The 14,588-nt window shown below is 36.2% G+C and overlaps 1 protein-coding gene across 7 annotated transcripts in view; it reads left to right on the top strand.

The window, feature by feature from the left end:
• Nucleotides 1–250: 250 nt before the first annotated feature.
• LOC105491756 (component of oligomeric golgi complex 6) overlaps nucleotides 251–14,588 on the top strand; it is a 141,920-nt gene continuing 127,582 nt past the window's right edge. For 3 of the 7 annotated variants that reach the window (XM_071081455.1, XM_071081454.1, XM_071081456.1), the window contains exons 1-4: nucleotides 269–467; nucleotides 3,986–4,129; nucleotides 5,432–5,503; nucleotides 10,054–10,112. In XM_071081455.1, the coding sequence (XP_070937556.1) occupies nucleotides 315–467; nucleotides 3,986–4,129; nucleotides 5,432–5,503; nucleotides 10,054–10,112 (428 nt within the window). In that variant the 5' untranslated portion in view covers nucleotides 269–314. Of the gene's footprint in view, nucleotides 468–1,424; nucleotides 1,491–1,833; nucleotides 2,181–3,985; nucleotides 4,130–5,431; nucleotides 5,504–10,053; nucleotides 10,113–14,588 lie in introns of those variants that run through there. The other 4 variants (XM_011758422.3, XM_011758421.3, XM_071081458.1 and 1 more) reach the window with 4 other exon arrangements.

Raw genomic sequence — 14,588 nt, 5'->3', positions numbered from 1 at the left:
ATATGCCAGGCACAAGTCTTGGTGTATTTTACATATTACATTTGGCTGTCATCTAATTAGCTCAGAAGCTCGCAGCCTCACAGTTCCAAAGTCCTCTCTAATCCTAGCAATTTTCTCCTCCCACCCGAGGGTCTTGTCCCGCCCCCCACATCTTCTTCTCCCCTCACCCTTCTGGGAGCCCAGGCAGGGTTACCCGGTGGAGCCTTCCGGGACCGATGCGCATGCGCGGCCGATCTGCACATGCGCAATATTCGCGCTGCCGTCGCTGTCCCTGCCTAGTTGAGGTGGCAGCAAGGGGCGGGACGCGCAGCGCTATGGCCGAGGGCAGCGGGGAAGTGGTCGCAGTGTCTGCGACCGGGGCTGCCAACGGCCTCAACAATGGGGCAGGCGGGACCTCGGCGACGACCAACAACCCGCTGTCGCGCAAGCTGCATAAGATCCTGGAGACGCGGCTGGACAACGACAAGGTAACCGGGGCTGGTGGGGCCGGAGGCACAGGTTCCCGCGGGGCTGAGCCGGGCCAGGGGCGGTGTCTGTCAGGGACCCACCGCGGTCTCCCTCGTCCCGGCCGCAGAGCGACCGCGAGTGACCCCAGCCCTGCGGGCTCCGCTGCTCTGCGGGCGCCGGGGGTGGGGGGTGGGGTGAGAAAGGGGAGCCCTAGTAACCTTCGGAAAAGCGAAGGGGTTTCCTGTGTGTTCTCTCCACCTGAAAAGGTGCCTTCAAGACTCTCTGGATGGGATTGGTGAACTGCGGCGCCTCGAAGGGTGCCCTCCATACACTCCCGGAGGTGTTTGGCGGTGAGAGCCGGGAGACTGGAGGAGAGCACAGGACGGGATAGGAAATACATGCAGAAGAGCAGATTCCAAGATAAGGCAGTGCGAATGGGGGTCAGGAGACCAAGAGAGCATTGGTAGGGATAAGGGAGCGTTTCCGCCGACAAGTGACAACAGCTACAATAATTTGCAGCGGGAAAGAACTACCTTTGCCCATGGCTGAAATGAAGTTATATCTACTAGGTTTTTTTGTTGTTAGCCAAGCGCTATGATTTGTGGGCTCAGGCTGTATTTCTTTAGAAGATAGACCGCATGCTCTCTCCCAAGTACCTCCTGACACTTAAGTTGGACTTTACAGTTGCTCACATACCCAGCCATCTCTTCTGTGTCCGTGAGTCGCTAGGTAAATTGATCATGACAGTGTAACATAAAGAAGAACATATGTCAAAGTTAGAGAGTTTTACAGCTGAATGTGTAGGTAACTGAAAAATAGCTGTCAATAACAATTTGACTCCGGTATGTAACAAAATAACATTGCAATGTAATGAATAAGAAAGAAGGGCTCTGGGGGCTGCCACTTATTAGATAGAACCACTACATTTGTGCATTATGATTTGAGTAAGTCCCTTCACTAATCTCAGCTTCCGTTTAGGAATTAGGAATACTGCTAGTAACTTTCTCATGGTGGTTATTTGAGGACTCAGTGAGAGACTCCAGGTAAAGTCCTTTGCAAAGAGCCTGGCACTTACTGTTTCTTAACAAATATTTTATCATAAAATTTATGAAGTGTTTAATGTATCTCGTATTGATATTTATTATATCATTTAAGACTGCTACTTATTTTGATGTAGATAACATGGCCTTCTTTTTTTTTTTTTTTTTTTTTTTTTTTTTGAGACAGAGTTTCGCGCTTGTTGCCCAGGCTGGAGTGCAGTGGTGCAATCTCGGCTCACCCCAACCTCCGTCTCCCGAGTTCAAGTGATTCTTCTGCCTCAGCCTCCTGAGTAGCTGGGATTACAGGCATGCGCCACCACACCCGGCTAATTTTGTATTTTTAGTAGAGATGGGGTTTCTCCTTGTTGGTCAGGCGGGTTTCGAACTCCAGACCTCAGGTGATCTGCCCGCCTCGGCCTCCCAAAGTGCTGGGGTTACAAGGCGTGAGCCAGAGCACCTGGCCACATGACCTTCTTTTTACCATGAGGAAACTAAAGCATGGAGAGAGTGCAGCTAGGTTGTCATACAACTAGTAACTGGTGGAACTGTAATTTACATTTGAGTCTGTGATTTCGTTCATTCAATATTACTGACTACTTCTTTGAACCAGACCTAAGGACATTTCAAGGCTATAGTCAAAAGAAACTGCTTCACTTTATGGGTTTTTTTTTTCTTTTTCTTTTTTTTGGTATGGTAAGTATTTATAGTTGTAAACATATTTTTGCTTCCCCTTAAATATTAAGTTGGATTTATATAAATAGCTTTACTATTTTTGTCAATCCAGCCAATATTTCAAAATAACATAACAGAAACATGAAAGGGTAAGCCTACTAGAATATATAGTAGTAGAGGTGTAGACATATATATCTGCAAAATTTAGGGTACTATGGGGTGTCCTGGGCTTGGTTCTCTGCTCTCTCCTCCTTTCATGTTCTCTCTGTGAGAAAAATCTTGTACTTTCATAATTTTAAGTAGTAAAAAGCATGATTACTCTCAAATTGATGACTGTGTTTCTGACATAGACTGAGCTCCAGATTTGTAGAATCAGTTGTCTATACTGTACTTCCAATTGGATACTGATTGACATCATAGAACTTAACATGGGCGGAACTCTTGATTTTTCCCTAAACTGGTTCCACTCTCGCTAAAGAACATCACCATTTACCCCGTCAAGCAAGAAGCATATGAGTAATTTTGGATTCTTGTCACTTTTTTTTTTTTTTACATCTCCTGTCAAATCCACAAACGTATCCTACTTTGAAAAAAATTTTTGGAATATCTTTTTTTTTTTTTGAGACCACGTCTCACTCTGTCACCCAGGCTAGAGTCCAGTGGAGAGAACGTGGCTTTACTGCAGCCTCGATCTTGTGGGCTCAAGCGATCCTCCTGCCACGGCTTCCCAGGTAGCTAGGTCTACAGGCACATGCCACCATACCTGGCTAATTTTTTGATTTTTTGTAGAGATAGGGCCTCACTATGTTACCCAGGCTGGTCTTGAACTCCTGGCATCAAACTATCCTCCCAACTTGACCTTCCGAACTGCTGGGATTACAGATGTAAGCCACTGTGCCATGTTTTGGAATATCTCTTTTTCATTTGTACTACTGCCATCTTGGTCTAAGCCACTATCAAACCATACTTGGATTATTTTAGTTTTTTCTCTTTCCTACCTCCTTTCTTGTACCCCTCTACCATTCATTTCCCTTACAAAGTTGAATAAACTTTTATAAATGTAAATTGTATTATATTACTCCCCTGCCTAAAATCGTAATAATTTCTCATAGCTTCAGTCATAGTGGCCTTCCTTCTACCACTTTAGGGTCTTTGTACTCACTGTTTGCTCTCTCTGTGGAAGGCGTTGTCTCCATGACTGGCTGTTGCCTACCACCGAGGCCTCAGTTCACAGTCACTTCAGAGAGGCCTTCCCCTTTAAGTTCTTCCAAGTTCTGCTTCCAGTTATTCATTTTCTAGCCTGGAGGCTTCCAGTACTTATTCTTAAATAGATCGTTCCAGAGATAGTTTAATGTGTACATTATGTATGTGTAAACTAGGTATACGCAAGGAAATATGCATGTATATATTCCTTTTAAGTTTTTAACTGTTGGTATTATAACTGTTTCTATGCCTTGATGTTTCACTTACCATATCTCAAAGCTTATACTATGTAAGTGCATAAAGATTTTTTTTTGTAAATAAGTATATCATAATTTATTTAACCAATCCCTTTTAGATGGACATTTAGATTATTTCTAGTCTTTGCAATTCCAAACAATTCTGCAATGAATAATCTTGTATATGTAACACTATACACAAGTAAGTAGACCCTTATTATGTTCTGGAAATAAGCATGCTTCAGTAATTTGAAGGTCCTTCAATATTTTTTGGATTGTTTAATGAAAACAAATCATTTGAAAATGATTTCATTACATTTTGTCTTGAGATTAGGAAAACATTTAAAAATTAGTTCCAGTAATTGTCTTCTGTTACCAATTGTATAGGAGATGTTAGAAGCTCTCAAGGCACTTTCAACCTTTTTTGTTGAAAATAGTCTGAGAACTCGAAGAAATTTACGTGGAGATATTGAACGTAAAAGTTTAGCCATCAATGAAGAATTTGTAAGCATTTTCAAGGAAGTGAAGGAGGTATGTAAACTCTTTTCATTTAGCATATATTGAGAACTTACTGTTATGTCTGACTCTGTGCTAAGTTTTTTTTTGAATTAGATTGATATATTTGCTATTTGTATACTATGCCCAAATAGAAAACTTAGCTAATTTCTCTTGCTGCATTTGGGTCTTTATTTGTATTAATGTGATTTATGAATCTGTGACTTCCACAAATATTAATTCTTAGAAAGTTGTAACATTGTTCTAGAAGATTATCTTAGGAATTTTAGCTTTTTTAACAAAAATATTAACATTTCCCTGAATGGCTTTCCAATAGAAATATCCCCTCATCGAATAAACCTCTCTTGGATAACAACTTCTCTATTGGAGATTAATTAGAATTGAGTTACTTTTACTATATTCTAAAATATGAAAATTTCAGATTAATATCAGTAACTTCAATGTATTAATAATGATTCATCATACTTGAGAGTGTAGTCCACTCGCCATAGAGTGAAAATAAATTTTGTTTATGTTATTATATCTTATTTATTATGTAATATTTTTATTAACTGTATTAATACATTGTAATAGTAATATATTTCTCTGTGAGTTATGGAAGTGTTGCACATGGTTTCAATGAGTGTTCAATAAAAATAGATTGTTTTATCACCTTGGTAGATTTTTATTGACTGAAGACTAATAATTTGGAAAGGATTTCTTTTTATTACATTAGAGATGGAATCTTGCTATGTTGCCCAGGCTGGAGTGCAGTGGCTGTTTCCAGATATGATCACAGTACACTATAGCATCGAACTCCTGGGCTCACTCAATTCTCGCACCTTAGTCTCCCAAGTAACTGGGACTACAGGTGTGTGCCACCATGCCTGGCTCTTTTAAACGTCATTTCCTACTAAAAGGAACAATCTTATCAGTATCAGAAAGCAAAGATGCTATCTGAGACTATTGGATAAATGTCAAAAGGACTTTGGAGCTAATATGAAGAGGATTCTTCTACTGGCCAAATATAGGACTATTTGAACATCAATAAGAATAACTGCAATTGAATAACTCTAGGAATAAAGGGATATTCAGTTTTATAAAGCATTTGCCATTTTCCTGTGGTCATATTCTCTAAAAGGAATGTACTATTTTCTTTACAGTTTTTCTAACACTAGATGTTATTCTTTTTAATCATTTCCAGTTTTAAATACGGGATCTCTTGTCATACCTTGACCAAAAAAAAATTTATGTAACTAAAATAAGGATTTAGCTAAGAGAAGAGAACCTTCTTCTTACTGTATATATGATGTGTGATGTTACTTTTCTCCTTTTCAGGAACTTGAAAGCATAAGTGAAGATGTTCAAGCAATGAGCAACTGTTGTCAAGATATGACAAGTCGACTACAGGTATTGTATAATGGCCAGATTTTGGCATAGTTCCTGCTATAAAGTAAACTTTCAAAAATTATTAGGTCTACAAAATGTATAGATATCTAATCCATAATGCCCTGTAGGAAATTTGGGTATAAATATAATCCTTATTTTTAAAAATTTTAGATATCTTTGTGTTTCTTTGGATAATGATTTATTAATATTGTTCAATTGACTTCAGAGCATTTATATTTTGGTCTAGCCAGTACAGAGCTAACTATGTAGAATTGTGATAAACCTTTCAATTCCATAATATTCTAGAAATCTAGGAGGAATGATTTTCTTTTAGTACGAAGCCTTAGGATTAATTTCACACTAAAGCTGTGCCTGATAAAGACCCAGCTTAATTCTGATTTATGCATAGCCTTAAAACAATTCTGGGAAAATATGTATAATTTTAGGTCTTTTAATGAAAGCAGTCCTAAACTTACAATTTGGCAGCAGAATCAGCATTTTGACTTAATTACCCTCAGTCATCTAATTTTGGAGTAGTACATAGAACAGTTTCCTCCTGAGGGCCAATCATGATTACGTCTACTACCTTCACATTTTAAGAGCTAGCTTCTTTCTCTAAGTGTCTCCTGGAACCATTGACATCAACAGTGATTCTAGGAAGAATCATTAATGCATATTCTATAGATTAATCACAGGCTACTTGCATCATCAGTTTGCAGGACTAGTTAATTTCTTGTTTCTCTAAAATTTTATCTTTTCTGGTCTTGTCTAAATTTTGATATTCTTACTAACCTATCAGATATTATTGGCATGTTTATTGTCTCTCAGTCCAATATTTAGGTATTTGTTAATTTGACAATATTTAAATAATTATATAGTATATACTAATTATTAATGGCCATTTCACATTTTTGGCATATATTTACTTTATTCCTCAGTGGTTGATTTTGTTTGACCCTTCTTTTTCTTTAACTTTTTTATTTCCTTTTCTCATCTTTTAGTCTCCATAATGTAATGCCTTTCCTCAAATTACACTTTATAATGTTTTCTATATTGTACCTTTGTTTTTTTAAATAATATTATGCTCTGTAATATTAGACTACTCAGTTTCCAACTTTTAGTGGTAGTATCTCTTATTTTTTAATTTGTACCCTTATATTTTTATACTTTTCATCATAGAGAGTTTTAAATATAAAAAGATCATAGTATTTTTATTCTTCATGCTATTTTTCAAATAGTTTATAAATATTTTAAATTACAACCGAAGTGTCTCCTTCTGTTTTGTCCTTTGTATTTTTTTTTTGAGACAGAGTCTCACTCTATCCTCAGTGGCGCGATCTTGGCTCACAGCAACCTCCACCTTCTGGGTTCAAGCAATTCTGTCTCAGCCTCCCAAGTAGCTGGGATTGCAGGCACCTGACACAATGCCTGGCTAATTTTTGTATTTTTAATAGAGGCAGGATTTCGCCATGTTGTCCAGGCTGGTCTCAAACTCCTGACATCAAGTGATCTGCCTGCCTCGGCCTCCCAAAGTGCTGGGATTACAGACATGAGCCACCATGCCCGGCCAGTCCTTTATATTTTCTTTGCACCCACCTTACATCCTGTTTTTTCTTCTATAGTGACATGGGCCTATTTTCTTTCTTTATTCAGGTCAACTTTATTGAGGAATAATTTATGAATGGTAATAAACTGCACCCATTCAAAGTGTTTATATTGATAGGCTTGACAGTTTTATACACCTGTGAAACAACAACCATAATCAAGATAGAGAACATTTTTATCACCTATAAAAGATTCCCTCATAGCTTTTTGATTGAAAAATATTTGATACTGCCTATTGTTGACATTCATTTTTGATCCACATATCATTTCTAATAGTAGGAGGTCCATGATTTTGAAAGTTTTGTTTATTCCTTCAAATTATGCTTAAAGGTAATTTATTTGGAGATAGCACTATTGGAATTCTAACAGTATATGTTCATAATATCAACTCTAATGTTTTTAAGTTATTCATTCATAAAGAAAAGTTTTTCTTAGAGTATCCTCTCTGTTTTTCTTATAGAATGTTGTTATAATGATTCATTTAATTATTTAATATTTTCTGAAATGCTTTGACTATGGTACCTTTTACAAATTATTAGAAAACATTTAAAAATGTAATCGGTAGTTTCATATATGTTATTGTTTATTCCTTTGTGGTTTTCCTTGGATAAATTACATTTAGATGCATATGTTTATTATTAATTCAACAATAATCATCTTTAACATTTAAGATAAATGGAAATTGAGATTAATAATCTTCATTAATATTATTAAATATTACTTTGGAATTCTTACCATAGTTTATAAATGAAAAAAATCAGGACATATGCAAAAAATATTTGCAAATTCTTATTATATAACATTGTGCTAAAGTATCATATTTCATTGATTAATAAATGGTGTTAATTATAAGGTGCACTCTCAATAATGACTGGAGTAAAAAGCTAGTAGATGTTTTTTGATACTGATTTTGTGAAGCATTCTTTTTTTCAGAAATATTAAAATGTAAATATATTTTTGACTTGAGGGGGGATACTATATTTTAAAAATTGCATAAGGCCAGGCTGTACAAGGTGGAAATGGAACTTTAGAGTTTAAGAAGTATAAGCATTTGAAGAAGTTATTGGCAGTCTAATAATTCTAAAAGAGTACCTTGGGAGCTATCATGTTGAGCTCCATTCCTTAAAAGTCAGTGAAATGGCTGGGCATGGTGGCTCACACCCATAATCTTAGCATTTTGGGAGGCTGAGGCAGAAGGATCCTTTGTGACCAGTCTGGGCAACGTAGCAAGGCCCCATCTCTACCAAAAACTTTTAATAAGTTAGCCAGGCATGGTGGCACATGCCTGTAGTCATAGCTATTCTAGAGGCTTAGGTGGGAGGATTGCTTGGGCCCAGAGGTCAAGACTGCAGTGACTCAAGATTGCACCACCGTATTCCAGGCTGGGTGACAGAGTGAGACCCTGTGTCTTTAAAAACAAATAATAATAATAAAGATAAGTGATATGCAGAATTACCTAGGTTCAAATCTATTTTCTTAAAATATCTATTTCCTGGGAACATACACTCAAAATAGCTTCATTTGAGGTGGCAATCAGGCTCTGTTATTGACAGGATACCTAGAAAGCAATAAGAGAATTTTCCTCACAGTCTGAAAACTGAGTTTGTAGAGGATTAGGCCTCTAAAAACCAGAACTGGAGGTGTCTAGGTCTAAGGCAGCGCTAGAAAGAAACCTTAGCAACAGGCCAGGCGCAGTGGCTCACGCCTGTAATCCTAGCACTTTGGGAGGCCGAGGCAGGCAGATCACGAGGTCAGGAGATTGAGACCATCTTGGTTAACACGGTGAAACCCCTTCTCTACTGAAAATACAAAAAATTAGCCAGGAGTGGTGGCGGGCGCTTGTAGTCCCAGCTACTCAGGAGGCTGAGGCAGGAGAATGGCTTGAACCCGGGAGGCAGAGCTTGCAGTGAGCTGAGATCGCGCCACTGCACTCCATCCAGCCTGGGCGACAGAGCGAGACTCTGTCTCAAAAAAAAAAAAAAAAAAAAAAAGAAAGAAACCTTAGCAACAGAAGCTTCACTCTTTATTATGGTGTTCTAACATGAAAATGACCCAGTGTCTTCAGGTGTTTGCGCTGGTATTTTCTGTTTAACAGACTGACTCACCTTCTATTTTATGTGTTTTTCTCTACTTTACTAATGACATAATTTATGCATCTTTCTGGCTCATTTAATTTTTCTTCAAGGCATGGACTCTATTTCTGTACATGCCTCATGACCACTTGCTTCTCTTCTTGTTGTTTATTGCCTTAGTTTTGTAATATTCCCCAGTTCAGATCTTTGAGAGAGAATCTTATTGTCTTTTGTTTAAAGCCACTTCGTGAATGTGTTCTAATCTTTGGATAAAATACTTTCTTAATTGACTTTTCACTCTTGATCCTTTCAACTCTGGCTTAGGGAAGAGAGAATTGCTTAGAATGAAAGTTGGTTAGGAATAGCCTTGTGTCCTTTAGATGGGGCTAGCTCTGATCCTCACCAAAAACTTATATGGCAGGTAGTTTGTATATTACAACTTTCAAATTTTTACCTCCGTCTTACACTTTTCTGTTGTTGAGCTCCACACTTCCTTTTCAGTGACTTAGTTAACAACCCCATGTAGAGGTTGCATGGTATCTCAGTTCAACATGTCCCTACCTGAAGTCATGTTCTTCATGCTTAACTTGTTCTTCCAGTGCTTCTGTTGCACTGAAAAGCATCACGAACTATTAAGTTCTTTAGTCAGCATCTGGATACCTTTTTCTTTCTTGTAAGCCTTAGCATTATGTGTATATTAAGAACTCTTGAGTGTGTTCCTCCAGTGGATGAGGCTTGAAACATCTACGTTATTTCATTTTTTTGTGCTTTTCTTTTGCGTTCCGTAGAGTGATCTCATTTGTTTTAAGTCTAAATTTCAGTAAGTGGTAGTTTTGTTTTCTGAAATAAAATAAAATTGGAATGTACTTATATTAGATATGTTTATAATTTTAGGCAGCAAAGGAACAGACTCAAGATTTAATAGTAAAAACCACTAAACTTCAATCTGAAAGGTAAGTTTTTCTTCATACAGCCACCTTTTCAATAATTTGGAGATTGGAGTCAAAGAAAATTAGATATAACTCCAAATCAAAATTAAAGCAGAATAATAACATGGTTCATAAGGTCCCAAGCTATTATATTATCCAGTAGTAACTTTAGCATAAAGACAGTAGTTTAGGAGCATTAAACTTGATATTGGGTTGAGAGATTATTCCTTCTTTGGGAGAGAGGTGATGATGTATTGTTATTGTTTGCTGTGGAGTTCAGAAATGATTGCTTTTTAAAATGTAAATTTTTTCAGATTTTTAATAGTTTTACTACTTTTTTTTCACAATCATTGTCTTTTATTTTTAAGCTATGATATATCCTCTCTGGTATAATTAAGAGTTAATTATATAAATTCTCCTTGTAGTTTATACAATAGGTATACTGTTGGTTGATTGAATGAATGAGTGAGTGAATAAAGGTGAGTACAGTATGGATTTGTATAATGTGTTGTGTTCAGTATTGCTAAAACTCATAGCAATTATGCTAAAACTCACTAACAATGCATCTCTCATGTGTGGAGTAGTATAGAGGGGGAGAAGCATTATATTATGATGCAGTCAGTATACTTGTCTCCTTCTCAGTAGTTGGGTACATCACTTAAACCTTTTAGTATTCTAGGTATTTCATCAGTAATATGGAGATACTACCACTTTCATTGCTCATTTTGCGGTAGGTCAGTATACTGTAGTATAGACCACAGGTCATCAAACTATGGCCACATGCCAAATCCAGCTCACTGCCTGCTTTTGTAAATGTACCTTTATTGGAACACAGCTACGGTTGTGTTTACATACTATCTATGGCTGCTTCCACCCTACTGCAGCAGAGTTGTGTGGTTACAACAGAGACCATATGTGGCCTACAAAGCCTAAAATATGTACTATCAAGATTTTTACAGAAAAAGTCTGTGACTCCTGATCTATCTAGTGTTTTTTGTTGTTCAGGTCAAAATCAGTGGGTTGTAAATTATGATTTATCGGTCATTACTACTATTTAAGTCAATCATAGCTAGCCTTAAAAAATAAATTAGAATAAAATAAAATAGAAAATAGTTTGGGTAGCTGGGCATGGTGGTGCACACCTGAAATCTCAGCTATTCTGGAGGTTAAGGTGGGAAGATCATTTGAGCCTAGTGGTTCAAGGTTGCAGTGAGCTATGATAATGCCACTGCACTCCAGCCTGGGTGACAGAGGGAGACCCTGTCTCTAAAAAATAAATAAGTAAAAATAGTTTGGGTGAATATTATTTTGTGAAGCCTTTCTTTCAGTTTTGGTAATGGTTTTAAATGGTTTAATATTATGGGTCATAGTCAAGGGTTTGAAAAACACTGCCCTAGACCAACAATGGCAAATACATGACCCCCAACTCCTTAGTTTTACATCCATTGATCTTGACATTCTTTTATATTAAGCCCTTAATCCTTCTTAATACAATTCTCTTCAGGCTAAAATTGATGAATGGGAAATTATAAAGAGTGCAGAGGTATAAAGTTACTTGTGTAAAAGGATATCATGGGCTACTGAGGACTCAGAGATCCACTGGAATGATCCATTGGAGTTAAAATGGTAACCAATGTAGCTTACTCTTCTGTCTTATAAAAACATGGAGAAAATGTGACAAAATTAGCAAAATAAAATCTATGTACCAATATCATCTAAAAAATACTATCTTTAATAGCACAAAACAAAGCAAACATTTTCTTTACCCGTATAGGAAGTACGTTATCAGATATTGGAACATGTACCTTGTCTTAGAACTGTGGCTTTCAAACCATAGTTCATTGGACCTTAGGGTTTCTTTGCAAGATGTAGAAGGATAATGCAGTTTTGGAGGTCAGATTCTCTCACCTTAATTTTAGTTAGAGCAATTTCACTTTTATTAATGTATTAGGATTTCATGTAAGATTTTGTTTGAAAAAAGGGTTTGGAAAATATAAAAATATTGCCCAATTTTAAGATTAGTTGAAAGGAAAAATACCAAATAAAATAGTCTCTTGATTTTATTCCTTATGCCAGAGAAAAATATTAAAAAAAAACTAAGTATCAAAACTTTATAAAAGTTTAATCATAATTTCATGCATTTAATTCCCTTTTTGTTTACTAACTACCTTCCCTTTCACTAAAATCCACCTTTACCCATTTTGTGATTTCTACAAGCCAAAATGAGAGCAAGTTGATGTTGTCCTCAGATTTATAGAATTGCAAATTGCCTGGATAGAAATTAATTTTAGGAAATCTGGCCTTAAATTCTCTTTTATCTTGTTTATGTCATTCTGTATTTTATAGCTGGATAAATGGTCGTACCCCCACATTGGTGGTTAATTACTTGATGTTGACCTCTAAGTCAGCTTTTTTCCTGAAAAGTCTGTAAACTTTTCAGAGCACCTTCAATCCAATCCTTTTATGTTTAACATTTAATCAAAGACTTTAGAGTATATATAGACAACTTAGAAATTGTGAATGACACAAAATATGGAATGTTAAGTGTGAAATATCAACAGATTTAAGCTTTTAAGAAAAAACGGGGCTGGGCAAGAGGGTGAATAGGATGGTAAAGGGTCTCAAAAAATGACGTAGGGTTGAAAAAACCAGAATTGTTTATTTAGAAGTATAGGACTAAGAGGGACATGGTGGTGTCTTCAAATATTTGATGGTATTTGATTATCTTTCTGTTTAAAAAAGGGCTAAATTTTATTATGTATTGCTGCTGAGTTTGGAATTGAGTTTTAAAGGAGAAATTTACAGGTAGCAAATTTTGATTTATGATAAGCAAGAATTTTCTATCCCTTACAATTTGAACAATTAGTTCTTGAAAGCTTTTTTTTTTTTAAATCACTGGAAATATTTAGTCTGATGTTAGGTGTCATTGGAGCCATCTTTTATTTCAGTTTTTCTTTCTGGTCTTTTACATTACAATTCATGTATCCCACACCTTATCACAGTAAACATAAGAATCACCAAGGAGCTTGATAAAATGGCAAGTTTTGGCCTCCATCCTCAGAGATCTGACTGCAAAAAGTAAACAACTGTGTCTTTTGGTTAATGACTCAGTAAATCTTGATTCGGGCTCAGGATTCGGCCCCAGGTATTTTTATGCAGTGGTCCAGAGACTATAATTTGAAAGACCTGGGCTTAGACAAAATATTATTCATATTTTTAATTTTTTGTGGAATGTCCCTCTCCCTTACCTTAATTCTCTCATCTCCTAACTGGTAAACTTTGAAAAAACATTTAAACTTTTTAAATGTTAAACTTTATATTTTGAGATAATTATAGATTCACATGCAGTTGTAAGAAATAATACAGAGATCCAAGGTAGCCTTTACCTTGTTTCTGCCAAAGGTAACATTTTACAGAACTATATATGGTACCACAACTAGGATAATGACCTTGGTACTATCTACCTGTCTTATCCAGATTTTACAGTTTTACTTATTGGTGTATTTATTTTTATACATTTTATCATTTGTAGATTCCTGAATGCACCACCATAGTCACGCTATAGTACAGTTCTGTCACCACAAATATTCTCCTGTTGGTGGTAGACAGTGGTGAGAAAAGTTGCAGACTAAGCCCATGTGAGAGATGGTTGACTCTGCAAAGCAGTCAGCTCTGTGAGGAAAGGCAATGTTAGATTTCTTTATCAGAATTAAGCCTGTGCCTTCACCGTAAAATTAGATTGCATTTTATAACAGTTCTTTTGAAAGAAAAGTGTCCTAGAAAAACACATGCCCTGTTAGAGACCTTGACATTAATTTTTCTCTAACTTAGTGCTGAACACAAAAACAAATGTTACTTTAATTAAAAATTGTGACTAAAACTAAGGATAACACATCAGTAATCCTGTATGCAAAGCCTATTTAAACATTTCCTGTTCTCAGTTAAATCTTTTTGTTTGCATTTTTAGTGTAATATGTATTACAGTTGTTTGCAATTAATTGTTGATTTGATTGTCTCTTTATCTCCTAAACTGTGAGCTCCTTGAGAACAATGACAATTTCTTATTCTCCTTTTTGTATTTGCAGTGCCTGGTATTTCACAGATTCAATAAATAATTTTTGAGTAAATGAATATGGGAAGCAACTATAATGTTAGGAAAGGAACATAAAGTAAAAACTGAAAAATAAGCCTTGTATTGGAGCTTGTAATATGGGACTCTAAATAATGTATACAGGAGACAATATTAGAACATTGTGCTTCTGTTCATGTATTCTCAAAACTAAGCAAGGTTTATGTTTATTATTTTAGTCAGCCTATGGAAGTGTTTTGACCTGATAATGCTTTTGGGAAATGAAAATTCATGACATTCTAGTATCCCAAGAGCTATAGATAAGATGTGCCAAGTGAACATTTGTGTGAATATATTTTAGGAAAGTTGCAAGGAAGAAATTATGATAACAGGTCTCTGGGGGCTGACACGGAGTTGGTTTTTCATTTTAA

This window comes from Macaca nemestrina, chromosome 16 (genome assembly GCF_043159975.1).
Source record: "Macaca nemestrina isolate mMacNem1 chromosome 16, mMacNem.hap1, whole genome shotgun sequence".
Lineage (NCBI taxonomy): Eukaryota > Metazoa > Chordata > Mammalia > Primates > Cercopithecidae > Macaca > Macaca nemestrina.
This window is presented reverse-complemented; position numbering and strand designations above follow the sequence as displayed.